This window comes from Pseudopipra pipra, chromosome 1 (assembly GCF_036250125.1).
Source record: "Pseudopipra pipra isolate bDixPip1 chromosome 1, bDixPip1.hap1, whole genome shotgun sequence".
Lineage (NCBI taxonomy): Eukaryota > Metazoa > Chordata > Aves > Passeriformes > Pipridae > Pseudopipra > Pseudopipra pipra.
In genome coordinates, this window is record NC_087549.1 from 59233121 (window position 1) to 59257616 (window position 24496).

The 24496-nt window shown below is 39.2% G+C and overlaps 1 protein-coding gene across 1 annotated transcript; it reads left to right on the forward strand.

Annotated features, from left to right (window-relative positions):
* The first annotated feature begins 7981 nt into the window (after positions 1–7981).
* Positions 7982–22717, forward strand: CNDP1 (carnosine dipeptidase 1). Its single transcript, XM_064662288.1, is given in 12 exon segments — positions 7982–8171; positions 11363–11470; positions 12337–12480; positions 13730–13790; positions 13793–13882; positions 14929–15017; positions 17649–17849; positions 19463–19547; positions 20085–20245; positions 21611–21775; positions 21963–22104; positions 22509–22717. Coding segments are annotated over 11 exon segments (1395 nt in total). The 5' UTR covers positions 7982–8171; positions 11363–11392; the 3' UTR covers positions 22688–22717.
* Positions 22718–24496: the final 1779 nt, after the last annotated feature.

A 24496-nucleotide genomic window follows, 5' to 3' on the forward strand; every position in this document is an offset into this window, starting at 1 on the left:
TTATTATTCAGAGAGTTTTCAAGATGGCAGGAGCAAAGAGTGACTTAGATCTTACTATTAGCGAAGGAAGACACCAAATACCAAAAAGCCTGCTCCCTAAACCCCTTATTTCAGTACTTGAAATGGCACATGTCACCTGGATAACATTCATTTATCTTTCAGTTTAAAGATCAAAAATTCTCTTTATGTTTTCACAGTGCTCTGAATTTGAGAGCTTGATCCTGCTAAATCTGTTAGTCGGTTTAGGGCCCAATTACTAGTCACAGGAACAAATGAAAACTCCAGATAAGATGACACCATGCTGAGATAATTCAAAAGGAATCAGTCACACTACTTCAGGCTGACACTTTTTATTTTTTTTTTTACTTGAAATGTGGCTCTTTGAAAACTGAGAAAAAAAGGACCCCCTTTTTTTTTCCTTTTCTTTCAGAGTTTACCTAAAGCCTCAACTGTGTGAGTTGCATTATTTTTCTCCCCTCCGAGGAAAAAAGAGCAAGTTTAGGTAGATAAAAGACATGTTTACTTGTATCTGGGAAGGCTGCACACAGATGAAGGATCTAACATCTCTGACATCTTTGTATTCAGCTAAGATTGCTCACAAGGTGCTAAATGTATGGTTTTGACTCCTTAAATCTATCATGTTCCAGAGTTATTTTTTTCTATATGAGTTCTTCATGTAATTACTGCTCTGGAAATGGACGTATCTGTTGCCTCTAGCAATATTTTCAATAATAACGTTTTCTTTACCCCAGTAGTGAATGATCAGATAGGTGGAAGCAGACTTGCTGCAAGTGGAGAAACTAAGGCTGACATTATAAACGTATTTGTACTTCTTGAAATGTGACAGAAAAACTGGGTCCATTTCCCAATGCCATTGTCTTTGGTCTCAATTTTCTTGTGCTAAATTACCTGCGTGTGTGGTTGTGTATGCTCCTCAGGTAGCTTTTTGTTGTGACAATCTACTTGCCCAGCCAGTTTCCCTTTAGGAATCAACATGAAAACAAATTATCCTCAACTCTATAGCCTTAATGAGGGAAGGCACCATGGGAAAGTAAGGGGATATCAGAATATGGTTTTTTGGTTCCTTTTCTGTAATATAAGATATTGGCTTGTGGCATAAGAAATAAATTAAAAAAATCTAAACAAAAAGTTTGTATTCTGATAAGGAGGCACAGCAAAAGACACAGGTATTGTGGGTTTTCCACATGGATAAAGAAGAAGTGAAAAAAATACTGGGTCTAAATTTTCAGTGTTTCTTTATTGGCAGTTTCTATGTAATTGCATGCCATGGATTGAGATTTACAGTTGAACTGGATCTTAAAGGTCTTTTCTGACCTAAATGATTCTGTCATTAAAGGTACCATCAGCTGTACCATTGACTATGTCTTTCCAGCATATAAGAAACAAAGAATACAATGTGGTACAAATAACTGAGAAACAAAAGCAATCATTGTTTCAGACTGGTGTGGTTTGTGCTTAAGGGTCAGATTTTGAAAACCTGGTTAGGCTGCCTTCCTGTTACTAGGGAGGGCTTTGGATGATGATCAGTTTGGAATGAGGCTTGGAGGGGAACTTGGAGCCCTGCAGTGGGGAGCAGTGCCTGTAGCAATGCATCAGATATGGGTCCATGCTATCAGGAGGCTCTGCAAGCCAAGGCAGCGAGCTGAGGGCTGTCCTAATGCTCAGCTAGGCAGGGTACGCAAAGCCCAGCACCTTCTCTCAGAGGTAGGTGATGATAACCTTGTATTTAGGGGCCTGATCAGGAAACTCTCATTAAAAATGGATGAAACTAAGGCCACTGATAGTGTTGCTCATCTGGAGCGCAAAGAGTCTTGTCGCTCAAGCATGCGTCCAGGCCATGTGTATCCAAGATGCAATTCCTTCCCCAGCCTTCCCATTTCCTATCTTGTAGGAAAGGGTGCATAGATTGCTGCAAATGGGGAGAAGATACTTTTCTACCTGGCCAAGCTGTGCTCCTGTTGAAGACTGGCTTCCAGGAAGGAACATGTGGTGAAACTGTTTCTCTAACAGCTGTTTGTGCATTTGATCTTTCATAGCTGATGACCTAAATGCATTTTTAAATATTATCATGGGATTTCCCCTGTTTCTCTATTTTAGTTCACAGTAGAACTTAATTCCCTCTGAAGTGCACTGAGAGAGGGAATACAAATTTTGTGCATCTTCATGACTTATCTCAAATATTTAACCCAAAACTTCATAATTTAAAGAAGGATTTAGACAGTTAGAGTGTGGGATTAATGGCTTATATCCAAACCAGTGATTTGCAGAACTGTCATTTTCTTAGACGTTAAGAGCTACAAAAAAAAAAAATAGTTCTAAATGTTTTGTTTCCTATAATATAAAAATGAAAAACCATCATTGCCTTTTGAGTCATGTCAAGGCACATGCTACAGTTCTGTTGAAAGACCTTAGAATACATGAGAAACCTCTCAGCTCGAAAAGACTGTAACAAAGAGAGCAAAAATACTTGTCTGTAGGGAAAGTATTTTAAGTCTAAACCTTTATAAAATAGATAGGGAACTATTTTCCAAAGAAGTTGTAATCAAGTTTATAGCAGCTCAGTCGGAGAGCCTGATCCAGTACTTGTGGATCCGTCTCAGCTGTTAGCAGGCTCAGTGCCTATGTGCAGGTGTTTAATTAAGATGTCCAGATAGGAACTAGTTTTCTAACCAAAGGCGCCAGTCTTGTAATTATCTGTCTTTCTGTTTTTGTGGAGTCGCTATCACATTTTCCACAAAATTTTCACCACATGCAGAGCCTCAGTTCAATGGGCATCTGCTCTGGGCTCTTGAAGCAGGTGCTTTACCCTTGTTATAGTCAGTGGCACTTTGATAGAAGAGATGAGCTACAAAATATCTCTCACTCCTTCCTAAGGAGGTCACTATCACAAAGACTTTGCAATGGTAACATCTGTTGGCATGAGATGCAACACTATTGTGAGTGTGTATATATATATATTCATATATATGTATAAACAGTGGGTTCTTTCATTTTTAAGCTATTTAAAAGCAACTTGTATTCGTCAAGAGAAGAACCTATCTGCTTGCTTTGGCCTTCTCCCAAATACACTTCAATGACAGGAGAATTGCAACGGAAAAATACTCCCAAGCCTTTCTTCAGAGGCTGCAGCTCTGAGACACCCAGCTCAGATGCAGAAGCCAGCGAAGTGTCAAACTGAGTTAACTTTGTAGTACTCCGGACACGTGCCTTGAAGGACACCATGCATACCACCACCTCAGCGACTCATGCCCTGCCTCTGCCAATTCCTGGACCTCACAGAAAGTTGGGAGGAGGCAGTATGAAGAGCTGCATAAACAAAGTACTGCATGGTTAGTGTCAGCTTCACCCTGTGAACTCAAAAAGTCAGTCTCTGATGGGTCTGGGAATAACAATGAGTTATCAGCTGGATAAAAACCTCACCTGCAAGGAGAGCATTAATCACCCTAAGGGAACACTGGTGCTATCTCGCTGAGCAAAGCCACCTAAAGGATATCAAGATGGGAATAACCTCTTGCCACTGTTTCAGTGTGATTAATATCTGAAGATGTTTTTGCTTAATCATTAACCAAAATGAATTTACAATGTTGCTCTTGGAAAAATAAGATAGTCTCCTATCCTAGCACTTAGGGCAGTGTACCGGAAAAGGTACTGGACAAGAACTTGTTTGTTTCTCTTACCGCTTAAAGCCTGTGTGCTTGGAGCTCTGGGTACAGAGAGCTTGGTTCGTGAGCCACCACGTGGTGACAAGGCTCCATGTTACTGTTCTTCCTTTACAGAGTATCTCAAATCTTTTTGGCCCTGCTCCTGGAAGGTGCTGAGCATCATTGCTCCATAAAGAGGACTGGCCTTTGTGAAGAACTGTGAGATCTCTTGCCTGGATAAGGAGACCTTTTCTAAACCAATCTCCTTCCACTGACATACCCAGGTGTGATTATTGACATTCAGGTAACAACTACTGATTCAGGGTCTTGGGGGTCTTTGTCTCTCTATCAGCACAATCTCACTTCACTGCCTTACAAGCTCTTGCAGTTGGCCATATTGCTTGTGGTTCCAGGTTCTGGCATCAGCTGTGATTATTCTGAAAGACAGTGGCTGGGAAATAATCTTCCAACTGTGGTGTGAAGTGGGAAGGAGTGAAGAGGTGAAAGGGCTTGCTGCTGCTGGACGGGGAGTGGAGGTAGAAATACCTGCAGGGGAGAGAGATTTGGGGAATTGTGTGAAAGGGCCCCTCTATTCCACATTAATACTTTGAAGATACAGTGGTAAGTTATATTAAGGCAGCATATTGAGAAATGACAGCAAGCTGCAAGAATAACAAGGTGCCACTGATTATGACATTACAATATCATTCCTGCTTTTCTGCAATACACCTTCAAGAAAAGAAAAATAGCTGGCTTGAGCTAGAGGTAGTTGCTTATAGAGTGACAGGTAGCATTGAAAACAATCATGTAATTTATCTGTCAATGAAATATTGCTCCTAACAGCGTATTTCTTACATATTTGCTCACTCAAACTTTAGATTGTAATTACTTAAGATACCTTTTTAATTAAGGTAACAATTAAAATGTGCTAATTCTGCTGAAGTGCCAATGAAATGAAGTTGCTCTTGTTTGTACCACCACTTTGTAACCAGCTGAGGGCACTACCCTGATGTAGTAATAGAAACACAAAGTAGGAGACCATCTCTGTCCTAGATAGCTTAAATTTTCAAAGCAAAAGAGAAACAAAGACAGGGATGCTTTTTTTAATCCCTCTATCCTATTTTTAGTTCTGCTCTTATTTTCTTTTAATCATTCTATTTCCTCCTCCTTAAACACTTTTTGTATTCCAAAGAGTTGTCCATGCCAACACTCAGCCTAACTATTCGAGTTTCTTCTTTAATTTGTTGTAGTTAATAAGCTACCATCAAAGGGTGGTTTTTTTAAGGAGATAAACCTGCCTACATTTAAAAATGCTTTGAAACAATGTTGGCAATGTTTATAATACTCCATAAATGGAATAATGACTACAAAAAAAATAAATCTCTTATATTGTGGACCCTAAACCTTGTCCCAAATTATAAGTTATAAAATAAGGGACAATTAGCAATGAAATAATAAGCTACAAGGTAATAATAGCTTTTTTTCTTTTTCCACAATAGTATAGTTCCTCAGTAGTATTAAGTGATAAATAAACAAATAGTTGAACGACTGTATTTAGTAGACCTATTTTTAATCTCACTTGCACTATTGTAGTTCAGGAATAACTCCACTGTGAAATATTTAAAGTTAGGATAGATGAAGCCAGGATTCATGTAAAAATAGAATTATTTGATATAAATATAAATAAACATTTAATTTCCCCTCAACTTTAGCATTACATTTGCAAAAAGGAGTTTTTACACACTGATCAAATGAAGAACAAGTACTTAAAAGAAGGAAAGGTCTTTTTAGGGCTCCAAGACAGGACCTGGACCTGCCTTTGAAAACTGATGCTTATTACTGAATTTGACCATGGCAATAGCAGTTCTTTCAAAATGGACAGAGGACCCTAAGGACAGAAACTTGTGTGCAGACGCAAGCACCTTAAATTTGTTACAAGTTCAGCAGCCTTCTGGTATGAGAGAACCGGCAGCAAGAAGAGGTGAGGCTATCTGCATGTAAGTCAGTACAAGGCAAGTACAAGTACTGTACATCCCACAGTTCCTTCCAAAGAACCTTTTTGCCATGAAAAGAGCAAGAGGCAACACAGCTGTCTTTCCAAGAAGAATCTTTTTATACCAGCGTTTATCTGATTGCAAGCAAATATGCAGAAAATTTTCTTTGGTAAATAGTGAATACTCTTCTACAGTGGGTACAAAGAGCAGTACTACTTCCTGGGAGAAGGAAGTATTCTTTCTTTTCCAGTTTTCAAGTCCAAGCAAAATCCATCTCTTTTCTCTAAGTCCTCCAAAATGCTACTGTAAAGCAGCAACACTAATCAGCAATGCTGAAGTTCTTTCTGGCACTGGGATTCCTGCTGGGATATTGCACTTCCAGGGAGAAAAGGAGGAGGAAAAGGAGAATGTAAAATTTCTCATGGCTTGATGTGTTAGTGATTTGGCCATCCTGCTTGGATTATTATATGATAGAGAAGCAGAAATGACCATCTAAACCAAAAATTAATCTTTAACTTAAAACTATCCCTTCATTAACTGCAGAACTTATCAGTGAACTGAGATAAAAAGTCCAGTTTTGCAGCTGGAAGAGGAGATCTTTACAGTTCAGGCTCTCATCAGTAGCAATAAAGGCAGCTCCAAAACAAGAGCACAAAGAGATAGGGACTTCCGTGTTACACGTTGTCTGTATTACAGCAAAGCAGAACTAATAAACAAGGTTGGCTTGAACAAGGGCATGGCTAGTCATTAGCATTCTGCAAAACACCCTTAATGTGACTTATATTGCAACAGTTTAACTTGTTTACTAAGTTTAACAGCTTACTTCCAACTGCTGGAAGTAGCAGCGGGTGTTGCAGTGTCACCTACCAGGAAGTGCCAGATCTTACCTATGCTTCCCACCAAACATTTTCATTGCTGTTACACAGTTTACTGAATTTGATATTATTTCTTTAATCATCTTCAAATGCAGTCAGCACTGTGATCTGCTGTTCATTCCCCTGCAGGTGTTTGGATCTCTGCAGCTCCTGGTCATTACAACAACAGTGTCAGCAAGTGGTCAGGAGTGGACTCGAGAACTGTCACATGAAGAGTTATCATCCTGCTCCTCCTCCTCCAAGGGTCTCACCTAGTGAGCTAGAGAGGTGACTAAGGCTTGATTGCCTGCTTCCACAAAGGTATGCCACCTATCAATGAATGTTGTTAAAGGAAGTTAAATAACCCCATTCTCTGTTATCTTCCTTGACATGATTGCTCAGAGGGAATGTTCCTTTCAATGGAGTAATTGATTTGGTAAATCAATCCCTACTGCTGTACACATCCTTATTTCATTTCATGTCAAATGTTCTTTATGTTATTTGCAAACTGGGTGAATTCTGACTTTGTTTTCCTCTATGCTGGTTGCAAAACATTCAGTTTTCATTGGCACCCGTGTCCCTGCACACATCTGAAGTGCTGCATCCCAGGGAGAAAAGCCCATGAAGCACACACTTCAGGAGTGACAAGGAGGGCATCAAAGCACATTCAGGAGCTGCTTCTCACATGTTTATACAGTCAGTTGATATTTTATCAAAGAGTCATCCTAGTTAAAAAATCAACTTGGATTTCTTGTTAAATGACTGCCCAAGAACACTAAGTTTTCTTTTAACAGTGCTTAACGGGATGAGAGGAAGTGAGATACAAAATGTTCTTACTACTAAGGAATGAAGGAAGAGAAAGTGCACAACTGACTGCCACACATTATTTCTAGAAATAAGCATACTACATTTTTCTATGAAGCAGCTACTGCTCCTTAAAATGACATCAAATAAAATACAATTGAAACTGAACACTGAAGTCTTTGCTTGACGTTCCCTGCACTCCTGGCTTTATTATCCTTTCAAATAATTTTTCCCCTCCTCATAACACTGAGCTATTTTAGCCTTGCCTGAAATCTTTCTACAGCTTTATTAAACTGACTCTCTTTTCCACATAAGCTTTTCCAGTTGCGATCCAAATGCTTTTGAGCAGCATTGTCTGTGTATTCCTAGTGCATTACCATGAAGTTCCACCAGCTACTCCCCTCCCTCCCTCAAGTACAGCAAAATGTAGCTGCTACCTCATTTCTTGTTTGAATTATTAATAATTTGTGCACTCTGCTAATCTGTATGTCCTCATATTCATTTTCCAAATTTTGCCACTGTTCATACTTACCTTCAATTATCAAAGAGACTATTTTTGTGATATTCTATAAGCTTTTCTTGAAGTTTGTCTGTTTCAAAAATATCATAGAATTATTTAAAATATCCCTAGAATATTTTATTTGTTTGCTTTATTTTTTTTTCCTTCACGGCATTTTAGTTTCCCTGTTTTATTTTCTTAAACTGTTAGATGCTAATGAAACATGATGAAGACATTTGTCTCTTGTCTGCATCTTTCCAGGTCATTTGCACGTAACCAAGATAAAAAGAAAAAGATACCATCACCACTGCATATGTCCCCTGTATTAGCAGCCATTTTGTGATTCTGATATTAAAAGGTACATGTTTATTCAAGTCACCATAAGGTGACAACTACAGATATACATATATATATATATATATATATACACACACTCATTCTTTTTAGAGTGGAAATGGATAGAATTCAGCAAAATCGAATATTTTATTAGAAAGAGGTAAAATCATATTGACTGGAGACACTGATACTTAAACCCATTGCATGAGTTTGGTTACTCTGGCAGTAATCTGTTCTGACCTGTACTATGATGCTCCTTGTTCAATTGTGGCATAACCAAAATGTCTACTTTGTACATAACTGAACCTGGAGAAGCCTGTCTAGTTTTCTACAGTAGGGTTAAATGAGTGTGCATTCAGTGGCCTCTGTTGCAAATGTTTTCCAAATTGAGGTTTGGAAATGGAAAGGTATAAAGGATAAGTGAAATATGTGTGAAACTGAGGCATCCAGAAGGCTTTGTGGTAAATGAAGATAATGTCCCTGAAGTCTCTCTAGACGAATTCCTGATTAAATCCCTCACATGCTGGGATCTCTTGACTTGTCTGTTTGCAATGCCCATGGCAAAACTAGGTTTCATCCCATTTTTGGATCAGTGTACAATGCCCGTTCCTATCACTCTCTTCTGGAGGTGAGATGCCTTGTGCTTTTTTGGAGCCCTTCACAAATGCATCTGTCGGGGTCCCATCCTCTCCTCAGCTTGTGTGGGAACCAGCTCCCCTCTGCAAGATGCAGCTCACAGGTGGAATACACTATCTGTCAAAAGGGCCAATGTGAAGATAACTTTGCTCTCTTGGAACCCACTGCTGGCTAAAGTGAGATTGAGCAACATCACACACTGCCTGGCCTCCCAAAAGCACACAGCAACAAAAAGAGAAGCAAACATAAATGGTCAGCTTGGGCCCCTTTCAGACATGACCTGCAGTGTTTTGGCTCAGGTATCTTCCCAGGCACTGCCTGAGCAAGTGCCAGCATCTTGTCTGTGTCAGGGAAACTCAGTTCATCAGGGACCAGTCAGCACCATCCCAGTCTGGGACTCCCGGTCCTCTCTCCTCCATCCTGTGCAGCCTGGGAAGTTCTCCTGACCATTTCTGTGATCTTGCTCTTCCTATTGTCCTCTGTAAAATGGACAGTTGCCAAATATTTGCAGCCACTTGCATAGTCCAAGGCTGGAAGAAATAGCCAGACTAGGGTGTTTAAGTCTGGGGTGCTTGTTGCAGAACTGTTGTTAAGCCTTACCCACACAAGTTCAATCCAGAAATGACTATAATCTAAGCTATAAAAACCTCATCCTCCACCACATCTTTGTTGCTAAATCCCAGAAGCTGCTTTGTCTCTTTGGAAATGTCCTGATTTTTTTTTCCATGCTGCCTCAAAAATTCCTGTAATAATCCCTTTTGCTTTAGGCCAAATTGCTGCTGCTGTGACTGGTGATGATAATATCTGAAGGGGGTTGTTGATTAGATCCACCTCTTGGAGGTAGTGTTTACCTTTTAATGGAGAAAACAATGTGAGAAGAAAATGGTACTTTGATCATCACTTAAGATGGGGTTTCTTTTCCTCAGCATGTATTAGTAGTTAAAAAATAGTTCTACATTTAAATAATATGCCTACATTTAATCTCTTCATCTTAAAAATTACACCCAAATTTAGATTTTCTTCTCTCAGTTAACAAGTCATCTCCACAGCAGTGCTTTGCAGCTTCACTCTCCTGCAAAATCAGCATTTGATCACTTTAAATACCAGTGTTTCCAGTTTCAGGAAATGGACACTGGGGATAACATCTACTGTTACAGGACTTCTCAAAGCTTTACTTCATAAAGTGAAGTAAACCTTGCAACCTTGCTTCTAAGGGAAGGTTGGAAAATGGGGCCCATCCTTCATACAGCCAGGATCTCCAGCCAAAATGAACAATGTTTCCCTCATCTTGTTCATCATGCTTGGGTTTTCAATCTTTCTTCTCTGTCAGAGAAACATAATTGAAATTATTAATATTACCACAGGCTATCACCTTAGTGATGCATCAAAGTTAAGGAATTATGGATGGACTTGGAACTACACATTTTGTTACCAGTATAGAATATTTTTAGAATAAAAGTGTTAGGTTTTGACCTTGGAGTCCATCCTATCACAGCCCAATACAGCAGCTATTCTGAATTTAGCCCAACCAAGCATCTAACATTCAAGTATTACTCTACCAATTTAAGACACTACAGCAATAACTTCAAGGACACATGGAGGGGAAATTGCAGGAATGAAGAAAAACACACTTCAAAATCTTATTTTTTTAAATCTTTACTTACCTTGTCAAAAACAAGATGGCAAAGAGGTTTGCAAGTACTACATGCCTTCTGCACTTATCAAGTGTTTCAGTATTGACACTGTTCTTATTCAAACACAAAAGCTATTTTTTCAGTATCAGGCTTGTTCTCCCTTATTCATGTAAAATATAAAATGTGTGTTAGTTCATTCATTTTTCTCCCTCCCTCTGGCAGGCAGGAGGGCCAATCATGTCCTGGGGTGCATCAGACAAAACATCACCAGCTGATCGAGGGAGGGGATTGTCCTGCTCTACTCTGCACTGGTGCAGCCTCACCTTGATTATAGTATGCAGTTCTGGGCACCACAATATAAGAAAGATATTAAGCTCTTAGAGAGTGTCCAAAGGAGGGCAGCAAGGATGGTGAAGGGCCTCGAGGGGAAGCCACAGGAGGAGCAGCTGAGGTTACTTGGTCTGTTGAGCCTGGAGAAGAAGAGAGCAAGGGGAGACCTCATTGCAGTCTACAACTTCCTTGTGAGGAAAAATGGAAGGCCAGGATTCCGGAAATGAAGAAAGAGAGATGAGTCCCCTAGGCTGTTGGTGTTGGGCGCAAGTCTTCCCAGAACATTCAACTTGACATTTGTGCATTGAAAACTGATGCAACAAATGTTTCTTTAGAAAATATTTCCCCTAATTTACTTATAATGTAGAAACTGTGAAGCTGCTCACTCTTTGGTCGTTTTTTCAATTTTTCGTTTCAGCAACTTGACTATGAGTCAATTGAAGGTTTTATGTGAAAAAAATATTGCAGGTACCCTTTCTCCTGGATTGAAGAGATTAAATGAGACTTAAATAGGATCAGCACTTTGTAATTGTCTATGCTTTCTAGCACTGAAAAGAAGCGCATGATGTCTGTAACATATTGAATTTTATCCTAAACTTCAGACAGCATTCAGCTCACCCCTGTGTTGCTCACTAAGGCAATAATGTCCTCCTCATCCACTTCAGCTCTGGAGATAGAGATCTTCCAGTACATTGATGCACATCAAAGTGATTTCATTGAGGTAGGAACTATATTGCCATGAAATGATGAGTACAGAGCTGGTACCCCAGAGGTCTGTGATCTATGTTCTGGAGAAGTGTTTGTCACTAAGGTAGTGAGCAGCATTCCAGGTCTGGCATCAAGAGTGCAACATGCACTTCACAAAGCAAGGCTGCAAGGGCATGGACTGTGCTGGGGACCCTAGTGGTGAAAGAGGGATTTGCATGGACTTCCACAAAAGAGATGGTTGTGGGCATCCTTTGAGCAGGTGTAGAGAGAGGCTCCACTAAGCAAAAACACACCGGCATGGTAGATGCAAGCCAGATAGGATGCTTGCTCTCTTGCTTTACATCAGAACTGATTGTTGTAGGTTTGCTCTTGACGAGAAGTCTTGGTCCCATGCTGGTTTGTGCTTTCATTTTTTTCAGCCCGCTGGGAAAAGGCAGAAACATAATTAGTCCAGTCAGTATCAGTTATGCTTTAAAGCTACGAGCACCTCTGAATTCTTACGAGGGCCACTAAGGTAGCTCGTATACAATGCAATTCCTACAATGTAAACTAGTCAGCATCTACCTCCTCTTCCACTGGATTTTAAATCCATGGTTGATGATGTGAATGCCTAAGTGTGAGCACCCTCCCCCTTTAGAAAATCGGGAATCTGATGATGTGAATGCCTTAGTGTGAGCACTCTCCCCGTTTAGAAAATCAGGAATCCCAACCCTGGGGAACCATATAAGCAATTAATCTTTATTCTGAAACCTTAGAGCATCTACAACATTGCTGTGATGATACAGAAAGGAAACCATCTTCCGATGTGAGATTTCAGATGTCAAGGGCAAGACACTATAACATTCTGGGTCTTCTAACTGCATTTTTCTTCCTGTGCAGAATCTTAAGGAATGGGTGGCTGTGGAAAGCGATTCTGTTCAACCAGATCTGAGGAAAGAAGTAGTACGAATGATGGCGTTGGCAGCAGACAGACTTGCAGCACTGGGAGCCACTGTCAATTTAGTAAACCTGGGGTCACATCAGGTGCTTGTCTGATTCTTGGATTTAAATCATCATATTTGCATGTGGTCTACCTATTGCATTCAGTGCTATGTATATGTATGTTATGGCAATATGACATTTTTGGTAGCTAGCTATCAATTTATCGATAGTCCTGTACCTACACGATATCTGCTGAAATCAGTCCCTCCCCAGACTGTCTGAGAACATACTTGGGAACCACACAGACAATCCAAATGAAAATAGATGTTCTCTGCAGCAGGGAGTTTGATACTTTTAACTGGAGGGAAGCAGTTTGCAAAAGTAAAAGGACTGAGTTTTTTACCAGAGCTTGTTTTCACATTTTTCTCAGTAGTGAAGCGTGGGCATTAATCCATCATTCATTACTGAAGTCTCTATATGAGAGAGGCAGCTTTTGCAAGGAAAATATTGTCAGACAGAAAGGGTTATCTATCTAAAGTATCATCTTTGGTTTTGGGAGCTTCCGGCAAATGATGCAAGCTATTTTCTTAATGGTTGTTGGAAAGCAAAAATTAATCTCTGAGAAATCTTTGTCTTTAATTTACTTACCTTACTGTAGCTGGGGGCTCTTTTCTGCCCTGGGCAGACATTTCTACTCTAACAGGAATTCAAAAGTTCAATAACAGTGATTCCTTTTTCCTTTTTCTGAGGCTTCTGGGGAGGATTCTGAGAGTCTTAGCTCAAGGACCTTATAGTACAGCAACACTTTAATATTTCAGGTTATGTAGTTTGATAGTTTTAAAGAAAGCAATTGGGCCATAAGGAACTCTGTTGTGCACAGAGGTACATTACAGGATTAGTCTGACATAGCTGCTGCTGCTTCCTGCCAGCAACACTTCATTTTGTTTCTGTATTTGAGGCTATAGGTGTCCTGCTCTCTGTCTGTGCTGAAATCAAACCCCAAATTAATTTGTATGGCTTTTGACTATTTCAGTGTCACAACAGACTCTACAGCACACATTCATCTCTGTCTTCTCCAGCGCTGGGAAGTAAGAATTTAGTAAGAAGGGCATTTTTGACAATAAAATGTTAGAAGAGCTTCATAAAGTCCTTGCAGAACCCTAAACAGGTGGGGAAAAAAAAAATCTTAGTTTCTCTGAATAGGTTAGAGCAGGATTCAGTCAAATTTGTGCACTAAATGGAATCAAAGCCAATTGAGTATGTAGAAGTATTTTCAATACTGAGATTTCCAGGGCTTTTTGTACATTTATTTTCAAAGGTGTTTTTTTTTCCTTCATTGCTTTCTCCCCAGTTGCCTGATGGCCAGGACCTCCCACTGCCTCCTGTGATTCTTGGGGAACTGGGGAGGGATCCACCTTATGTTTCTATGGTCATGTAGATGTGCAGCCTGCCAAAAAGGAAGATGGCTGGAACACTGACCCTTACACACTGACTGAAATCGATGGTGTGTACATAATCTTAAGTTTTTTATCATTATTTGAATGCATGACTGAGATTCTGAGTGGGAGTGGGTGTCCTGTATACTTAACCAAAGCATGAGGAATTCTCCAGTGGAAATCTCGCCTAATATTTGGTGTGGAGGAGCCTCGGGACATTAAAGCTGCTTTATAATGTGTTCAATAGAAAATCCATTTCTGCTTAAAAATTCTTGGATTTTTGCATCAACCATTATCCTCCCTCACACCTCCTGCTCTTGCTTCATGCCACTTTAGTACTTCCACCTGCTACACTGGAGCTAAAGAGCATTGGTGGTGGGAGAACATGAGCTTCCCTTTCCCCGCCTTTAATGTAATCATCCTTCCACTGCAGTCAGCTGACTGAAGGAATAAAAATGACAAGGTCAGCAGATAAGTAAGACCTCAGAAATCCTGATTCCCAGGCCTATGCTATAAACATTAAGTCACCCTTTCTTATCAGCTGGGACCAATTCCAAACAGCCTTACTGGAGTAATTCTCCTGCCACCAGTGTACATTCAGTGTATCCAGTGGGGACTGCTACAGAAGTTTATCAGTGTACATGAAACTGAAATCTGTCCCTGTGTATAACTGTACGGTTGAGAAAGAAGTTACATACCTAGATTTGTAGCTTCATACTTCTGCCATGGCATTTATCTGTAGGGATTTTGCTGCTTGTTACCTGGTTTGGCTGATGTGTCTAGAAGTTGCATACTGTGCAAACTCTTCGGGCATGTCTGGTATGAGCAAACAGTTTCCGAGGAAAAAAGTCAAGCTCAAAAATTGGCAGGCAACAGAAATCACAGTATGATGTAAATAAAAGTAAGGAAATGAAAAAAAAGTGCACCAGTCCATTGGGAAGCACCTGGACACTCATCACCATATCTAAAATGAGTCAATGAAATCCTGAATCTTTTGACACTTCACTTTGCTTCACTTCATCTCACTTCACACGTCACTACAGCTTCTGTGGCAACTGGAATTTTCTGATTACATCGAAGTAATGCTTAAAAACATTCCTCCTTTCTTTTTAAGGTAACCTCTATGGGCGTGGAGCAACAGACAATAAGGGACCTGTCTTAGCTTGGACAAATGCCGTGGAAACATTTAGGGCCTTGAAACTAGTAGGTATTAATGAGGACTCCATTATTATTGTTAATCATTATTATTATTTATTATTATTTGTTATTACTATTTATTATATCTCTGGAGGGATGTATTTGCATTCCTGTGAGTTAGACAATACAATTTTGACCCAACAGAGTACACACATTTTGAAATATTAGCTTATTTCTACTGCAGCATTTAGGCAACTGGTTTCACTCCAGTAAGAATTTTTCCTTAAGCATTTCTATTTTGAACAATCTGTATGCAATGTAAATACAGTATTGCTGCCATTGCCCTGTGGAGGAAAATCCATGGGGAAGCATTCAATACGTATTGCATACATTACACAGCTTTGATACCCTATTCTCTTGAGAGCTTTTAAAATGGTAAAATCACAGATATCACAGAATGTTCATGAAGACTCCTCTCTGCTGTTACATTCTGCTGATCCTTGGTTTTGTCTGCCTACAAGATACCTTCACTTTATGTGTCTGTATGAAGAGAATAATTATCTAAAAATGCTCTTACATAAGGGGCTGTTATGTCATCAGTGGATTAATCAAAGGAAATGCTTTGAATGGGTGCATTAACCAAGTACCAATACAATCACTCAGAGACTGACATATCCTAAGGACAAACATTTGCCTATATTATTACAATGACCAATATAGTCATCTTCAAATCATTTAATAATTTTGGGATACTTGTATCCCCAATACAAAGCTAAAACAATATATATTTTAAACTTATAAATTGGTTAACTTGGTGAGTTTGCACTACATGTTCTTTTAGAGTGCTGAGCAACAGTTTTGTGCCAAGGAACAGTTTTGTGCCGGTTTTATGACTTTGCGGCACAAATTGGCATTAAGTCTGGTTTTTTTTTAAAGTCCTCTTGCAAGGTTCTGGAAAGCACATTTTTCTTGCATCTATAGTGCTGACTAGACTTCAGTGTCTCTTAAGTGCTAGCAAACACACATGTTATTTGCCTAAAGAGTAGTTGTTGTAAGTAGATATGGTTGTGGGTCTGACTTTATGCATCTTTCTGGTTTTTCAAATCACTATGTAGCTATTTTGACATTTTAACAAGCAAGCAAAAAGAAATCTTTGTCTTTTGAAGCCTTTCTAGAAAACACCACAGGCCATCAAACAATATTCATGAACAGTTTGTTTCTAAAATTTTTGTGGCTGGTCAATGAACCATCAGTGACACAAGTTCATTTAATTTTACACATTTGTTCTTGCCTTTAATCTGAGCATTGAATCAAAAGACAAAACATCTTAAAACCTGTAATGAGAAAGTGAATTGTAAGAGGAAACTAAGTTGAAATTCATATCCCCTACGGATGTGTCAGCGTTTCCAACTCCCACTATTCCATAATAAAAGTTCTCCTAATTACTCTTGGAAATGCATCCTTATCAACCAGCAGGCATGCAAATTCATGAGTGCTAAAAGGACAGTTATAGTAGAATCAGTGGCAACATTTTTATCACCATGTAAATCTGGTGATAGACAACACGCTGGTGTTACGACCTGCCCCAGAAAAAGGGGGGAGGGGGTAACCCAGGTTCTTATCAATAATTCCCTTGGGGTGGCTTAGAGTGAAACGACAGTGAATAATCAGTGTTTGAAAACATATATAAGTAGGGTTTATTTTAAACATATATAGGTTCATTTTAACAATTTTATTTGAACAGGTATGTTAGCATTTTGGGTGTTATCATCTATGTCATCTATAACAATATGGCATAGGGATAACTTCTGGGGGGGAGAATGCATAAGGGAGAGAAAGTAAAGACAAGATAAGGGTAAGGGAGAGTAAGGGAAAGAAAAGATGAGATTGGAAAGATGTATTAGTCACCGCCCACAGGGTCCAGCGATGAAACTCGGTAGTTGTAGCTTCCATGTCTGTCAGTTGAAGTGGTGGCCTTGATCTGTTAGGGGTGAAGGAGGGAAGCCCCCAGACTCAAAGAAGTTATGAGTTATTATATCCATGGTTAGTGTCACGGGCCACGTCACGAGCCTCCAACATCTCCTGGGCCTGCGAAGAGTTCCTGTGTGGGGCCTCATAAAAGGGTTTTTCCTGCCTTTTAAGATTGGCAGAGGGGGGGATGGGCTTTGATGGGCCATCAGAGGTATAATGCAAAAGTCCTGCAGAAGCCTGCAAAAGTCCCTTGGCAATCCTAGAATGCATAAATCATGAACTGTTTCAGTCTCTGACAGCTGAGAAAACCACAGCCAGTGGTTCCTGCATGGGCAGTAAGAGTGGAAATACAAGAGGCAGGAAGTATTCTGTGAAAACGCAACTGTTATTACACAGTTAGAATTTCCAAAGCCATTAGAGTATTGAATAGCCCTGAGAGAAAGCCCAATGAAACATTCCAGAAAATTTTCTGAAAAAACATACAAAAAAGATATCACTCTCCTTCAAAACCAAAAAGTAGATAAAAACACGAGGAAAAGAACAAGTTTTTCTGGGAACCTATATGTGTCTATCACTGGATGTTCTACTGAAGCAAGATATATATCCTACATCCTTCTTTCCTTAACACAATGTTACATCAAGCCAGTCTGCTCCTATTTTAAAGCTTATTTTTTTGATTTTTGAAAACGCTTTTTTCTCACCCAGACTTTTCTAATATTAATTTAGGCTATGCCAGTGAACTTCAGGTTTGTAATTGAAGGCATGGAAGAAGCAGGGTCCTTGGGGCTAGAAAACTTACTTAAAGAAGAAAAACAGCGGTTTTTCTCTGATGTCGATTACTTTGTAATTTCGGACAACCTCTGGCTCAGCAACAAGAAGCCTGCCCTTACATATGGGAGTTGGGGAAATGCCTGCTTCTTTGTGGAGGTAAAGGACACAGCTTCATTTGAACTGAGCCTCTGACAGGGAGCAGTGATGTAGCTGTAATTACATCTAAGTGCAGAGAACGACTGAGGGAAAGCTTAATATTTACAATTACAGAGCTTTCTTCTGCATCCCTTTTGGCTTCTACAGATTTCCCCCCTCATTTCAGTTCAATTAGCCTTATTTACTTCCATTAACTTCTCTTCAATCATCATTTCTCCACTTACCTATCTCCCCTTGATCCCTTTCCTATTCCATTACTCTCCTGCCACTCTTCCACTCTCTTCTCATCCTCCTCTCTGCACATCAACTCTGTTCTCTTGCAGCATCATCCGTACACACCCCAACTCCAACTCTCTCCAAAACCATTTCTTCTGCTGCTCTGCCCTTTTGCAGCAGATACTGCTTAGTGCAATGAATCTGCCTAAAGGAACTCAGTTTATTTGGATGTTTGGGTTTAAAAGCCACACAAGATTTTTGTAAGCATTGACAGGAGTGAATAAAAGTGCACTGTAGCCAACGTGCTATATTTAGCAGCCAACGTGAGCTACTGTAAAATGAGGAGCAGAAATTTCTCATCTGGAAATGCTTCCTGATGAAGCATAAAAGGAATTCGGAGAGAAGATTACAGAACTCGAGAACTAAAGGAAAATCTGCACTAACCTTTATGCCTGAAAAAGAATGAATTTTTTTTTTTTTTTTTTTACAAAAAGAGCCTTGGCAGCCTTGATTCAATTCTTCTAAATCTTGGTTAAGAAAAATGATGCTATTAGAACATCAAAAATGATCTCTGCCTGTTACTAGACAGTTGGCTGTAATGAGGTTTTGAGAAAAATAAACAAGTTTGTTGCAGGAAAATATTTTATGATAAACTCAAGTATGGAAATGTGTCTGGAACAAACTCATTTAATAACCCAAATGCCTCTATTCTAAAGACATATGATTCAAGAGACCTATAAATTTTTATTTGTTGCAATTTGGAATTAAGGTTGGACATATATTCTTAATATAAAACAATTAAGATACATTCTTGCCTTTGTTATGAAGATTTTGCATTGAATAAAAAGGATAGACACCTTGAAGAATTTATTCTCCAACGTTAGAAACAGTAATATGCAACTGTTTCACTTATGATGTATTTAATCTTACTGAAGCAAAAGAGGGAATAGAGGGGAATCCTTATGGTTGGGTCACTGGAACAGGCTCCCCAGAGAAGTGGTAACAGCATCAAGCCTGACAGAGTTCAAGAAGCATTTGGATGATACTCTCAGGCCCATGGTGTGACTCTTGGGGATGGTCCCGGGCAGGGTTAAGGGTTGGACTTGATGATCCTTGTGGGTCCTTCCAACTCAGCATAATCTATCATTCTGTGAAATGTGTAAGTGAATTTCTCTCTCTAGTGGTTGACAACAGAGCCCCATTTCTCTTTACCAAAGTGTATTGTTCCTGACATGATGTTTTCCATGTTTTCCATTTTATAAATAGAAACAAATAATCATTTCTGTTCATTTGTGGTCTCACTTAAAAAACTGAAACCACCAGTCTCTGTGGACAACAAACACTCACAGAAGAATAAGGTGACGAGTGTTTATGTGTAACCAGTGTTTTTGGTACAGGTTGAATGTGGCAGCAAGGACCTTCACTCTGGAACTTTTGGAGGCATCATTCATGAACCGTTGATGGATCTGATAGCTCTGCTGGGTAATAACACACACCACTGCTCGGGAGTAACTGGGAAGCAGTGGCTAGGGATCAGCCTAACAAAGATCAGTACCATGTTTAATTGATCTGAATAAGGCAAGTCTAATTGAAGGAAGATTTCCAAACCTCGACATACCTATGGTGACAGCAGCTGAGGAAGGGAACATCCTCAGTAAGGCCAGGACTTCAAACATGTTAAGCTGATGTCAGTCATGTCAATTAAGAACATTTAAGGATTGCTGGCAAGTTTAATGCATACACATATAACAAAACCTGGCTTTTTAATGATGATTAGTGTCCCGGGATGATGTTTTCATGTCAGAAGCTGGGCTGACATACCACACACTACACACAAACAGCAGCTCAGTAGTTTTCTTAATAAATACGAAAATACATCAAGTTTGATGGATGCAAACAGTTGTTAGTTGTTGGGTTTACTAATTTGGTAAAGAGCTAGGTAGAAGCAAAAAGGTCTTACTGTTGCCAAGTGGAAGAAATAGCTTCTGTTTGTACTGATATCTCTATCTCATTTTGTAGACAGCCTTGTGGATCCCACAGGTCGTATTCAGATCCCTGGAATCTATGACAGCGTTGCTGCCCTGAGAGAGGAGGAGAGGAAATTATACAAATAGATTGAATTTGATCTAGAGGAGCATAAAAATAATAGTTGTGTGAAAAAATTCATCTTCGGCACCAAGGTAACAAAAAATCTGTATAAATACTCTGCAGAAAGAATTTAAATCGCTCATTTGTAGCATTTATGTATAAAGCCAAACCGAAAGATGTTTTCAGTCAATGGCAAACTCAGAATAAAATAAAGTAGCACTGAGAAGTAAAAGGTAAATAAAATTAGTCTGCTGAAGATATAAGGCACTGCATCTGGGGAAAGTGACATGAAAGATGAATAATCAATGAAAAGGAATAATGCAAAACTAACAGTATTGCTCTCCCTTCATTGCCTACCCCTTCTCTCCCGTCAAGCCTAACCAGCCAAACAAAATAAGCATAAAATGTCTGTATTTAGGTTACATAGTAGGAAAGAAGTTGTATTCAGCTCTGAAAAACAGGAGGTAGCTTTAGGCAGATATGTTTTGCGTGGGTTTTATTTGTTTAACACAGATTTTGATGTCTGCCAACAAAAGCATCCAAAGCTATAAGCCTCTCCTTACCAGCAAATTAAAAATTATATTCTAAATAAAAACCAGTAGGTAAAGGCTGGCTTTGAAACATCTCTCTGCACAAGAGGGGGAGCTGGGGGAAAGGAGTGATACATTTTTTTATCACTGATATAATTATACTGGTATAAGATGTACTAACGTGGATGCTTTTATTGCCATGAAAAAGCTTCCATGCTAGCTAAAGCTAGACTGTAATAATCAGTAATACAAAAGTATAATGTAACTATACCGTCTGAGTTTTGATACTTTACCTATATGACGATGAAGTGGTGCAAATTTTATGTGTAGATAAAGATCTAATCTCAAAACAGGAGTAGAAGGAAAGCAGCAGCACCTTGAGGTTCTGCATGAAGACCAGTTGATAATTCATATATTTCTCCTATCTTCCTTACAACAATAATTTTCTTTCCCCTCTCCATTTTATCCAGAAAAACTTGGTTACTGAAAATTATCATCTTACCTATTGTATTATTTAATGTTCATTAGTAGAATTTCTTCACTGATATCATCTAGGAGAGGTCTGACTGAACAGTTTTTCCCATGATTAGTTCTGGGATAAACAAACAGTCAGATCAGAACTTGTTCTGATTCTACTTTGCACTAGAAAAATTTACTATCAAGATACTTTAAGATAATGCTCCATTTCTCTAATTTGGCATGAAAAATTGTTATCATCCAAATCTTTCTATGACTCAAAGTAGTAGTATTTTTTTTAATGAAAATATATATGCATGGGTTTAAATTAAAAATCAAACATCTTTAAAATACAGAGGTCTCCAAATACAAATTTTAGGATGGTAAAAGCTTGTTTCTTCACATTAGTTTATATAAATTGTGAATGGCTCAGTGTTATCCCTTATATTTTCAAAAAAAATTTTTTTGAAGGAAGAAATACTTCTACACCTGTGGCGTTACCCTTCTCTCTCTATTCATGGGATTGAAGGAGCTTTTCATGAACCAGGAATTAAAACGGTCATTCCAGCAAAAGTAATTGGCAAATTCTCAATTCGTCAGGTCCCCCACATGGACCTTTTGGTTGTCAAACAACAGGTAAGAGACAAACCTTTTCTTTGGCCTCTCTTGTAAACTAAATCCCTCTTAGCACCTCACAAATTTTGACTTGCAGTAAACTAAATGTTTCTAGCACCGATTTGTTTCCAAGAGAAGTGGGAATGTGGGTATAAGCTTGAGTTTGAGGAAGATGAAAGCTTCTGAGTGCAAAGTGTTTTCTCTGCAGGTGGTGGAACACTTGAAGGCTGTCTTTTCCAAGAGGAACAGTCCAAACAAACTGAAAGTATCTATGCCTTTGGGTTCAAAGCCCTGGCTTGCTGATGTTAATGATCTATCATATAAAGCAGCAAGAAGGGCAATAAAAACAGGTGTGTTCCTTCTTTTTTTTTTTCACTTCCTAATGTGTCTGCAGGTGTGCAGGGGAATTTCCTCATCAACAGAGAAAAAGAGGTTTCCCAATTCAGTGCTACAGCCACTTACCCCTATAATCTCATTGATTTTGATAGAACAAGTCAGCAACATCTTTCACACCTTGCTAAACTGGGGCATGTTTAATAGGAGTAGCCAAAAGACGTCATTTACTTATTTTTGTGCTGATAGGAAACCAGAGGTTTGTAGAGTACAGCTGATTTGTGAAACCAGTTGGCTGCACACTCAAAACCATTTCTACTTAGAAGCTCTTAGTATCAGCTATCTGCTTAAATATACGGTAACAGAAAAAAAGCACTTTGATTTCATTTAATCATTAATTCTTTCTTCCCATGTATTTCAGTTTTTGGAGAAGACCCAGATTTTATTCGTGATGGTTCAACAATTCCTGTGGCCAGAATGTTCCAGACCATTACGCAGAAAAGTGTGATGATGCTTCCAATTGGAGCAGCTGATGATGGGGAGCACTCTCAGAATGAGAAAATAAGCAGGTGTCTTTTATTTGTCTGTTTGTGTTGTTAGAGAAGGGAGGAGAACTGAAGTCCCTTGGTACCCATGAATGACCATGGCTGGATGGGAAGCTTTGCTGTGCATTTGACAGTCCAAAACTCCTGTCTCCAGCAAACTTTTCGCTATGTTAAGTAGAAAGCAAAATTCCCAATCTGTCGTATACTGCTATATGCTTTTCATTGACTGTCTACACAGTTTTCAAATACATCACACTGGCAATTTTCATTTCACTGGCAATGAAACTTGCCTCTAGTCTGAAAGATGGTGATGTGGATGGGCACTCTTCTGTTACAGCATCCATTTTGAAGCATGCGAGTTGTAGATATGCAGGCTCATGGCTATGTAAAAATTTTGATGGTTTTCTGTATAAATGGCTATAAAGATGTATCTAAATTTCAGGGACCAAAACTAGTGTAATTATATAAAACATAGCTTAAAGTGGCACAAATAGCCACTGCTCATTCTTTGACGCACCATGGCAAGACACTATTCAACATGTTGCCTGAACACTTGTGCAGCTTCCAAGTCTGCTCATGCAGAACTGCAGAAACTGGAGAATACTACAGTAATTCTCAAATTGCTTTCTGTTTCCCCTCATTACAGCCTCAACACTTCTGGCTACAGAAAATAGCAATTTGGGGATGTAACACTGGAAAATCCACTTCATGGATTTTCTTTTTGTACAGTAGAAAAAAGCTTTTGTAATCATCTGTTCTGGCCAAAGTCTATCCTCAAAAGGGTGTTTTTTCACCCAATTAGCAACTGTTTGTTGTTAATTACTTTCAAAGCATCAGTTTACATTGATGATTAAACCAAATGCAAATTATATATTTTGAAATGGAAACACTACCTGAGAGCTCTGTTTGCTGTTTAGGCAAAACATCCAGCACAAAGCACCCAATTCAAATCTAGATTTTTTTAACTTTAAAATGTGATTTTTACTCTAATGTAGTTAATTCACACACAACCAAACCAACTGAACCAGTTGTGTTATCTCTCTGTTAAAAAAATGACATTATTAAATTACAGAAAGTAGTTGGGATCTTTCCTTTCTCTCCTGCTACCTCCTTGTAAAAAACCCTCAAGAATAAAGACGTGGATGTGTAATCTACAGAAGAGAATATTGTACTGCATATAACTTATATGAATAGATAATGTGGGAAGTTATTAGGACAAAAGCCTTGGCTGAATTAAAAAACATAAATAAATAAGCTTCTGATTTTCAGTAGGTCCCATGAAATTCCTAGAAGTGCATAAAAGTAGCTGGCCTTTTAAGACATCTGGGAACAGTTCTAATCCAGGCTGCTTAGGTTTCAAATCACATTCTCAATAAACACCCATTTTCAGACCTACATGGGGCTGTGAGACTCACAGTTCAGCTGTAAGAGCTGATTATGGATGCTGGCTGCTGGCTGTGTTCAAGGGGAAGAGAAGGACTCTGCTCAGTCTCCTACTCATGTTGGCACTGCAGACTGCATAACCGCAGTGTAACTTTTCATCCTCATGTCAAGAGAGAAGACTCCAAGACAAGGACCAAAAGCCCAAAGATCAGAGGATTCTGGTTCGCGCATCATCAGCTTGAAGAACAAATCCTCTGCAGTCTCTCACTTCCCTTCACCTGTTGAAACCATTTTAGGAACCAGCACCGTAACAAATGGTGCAGGGGTGAGTATTCCAATGTCTGCACAGGACTCAGGGCAGACTGGTCCATGCTTGAAAGCTATCACACCATAGAGGTACACAAGTGAATTTTGCTGAAGTATTTGAAGACATATCATTGACATAAAACATTGCAATCTCTGGATTTGCAGTGGCTTTACA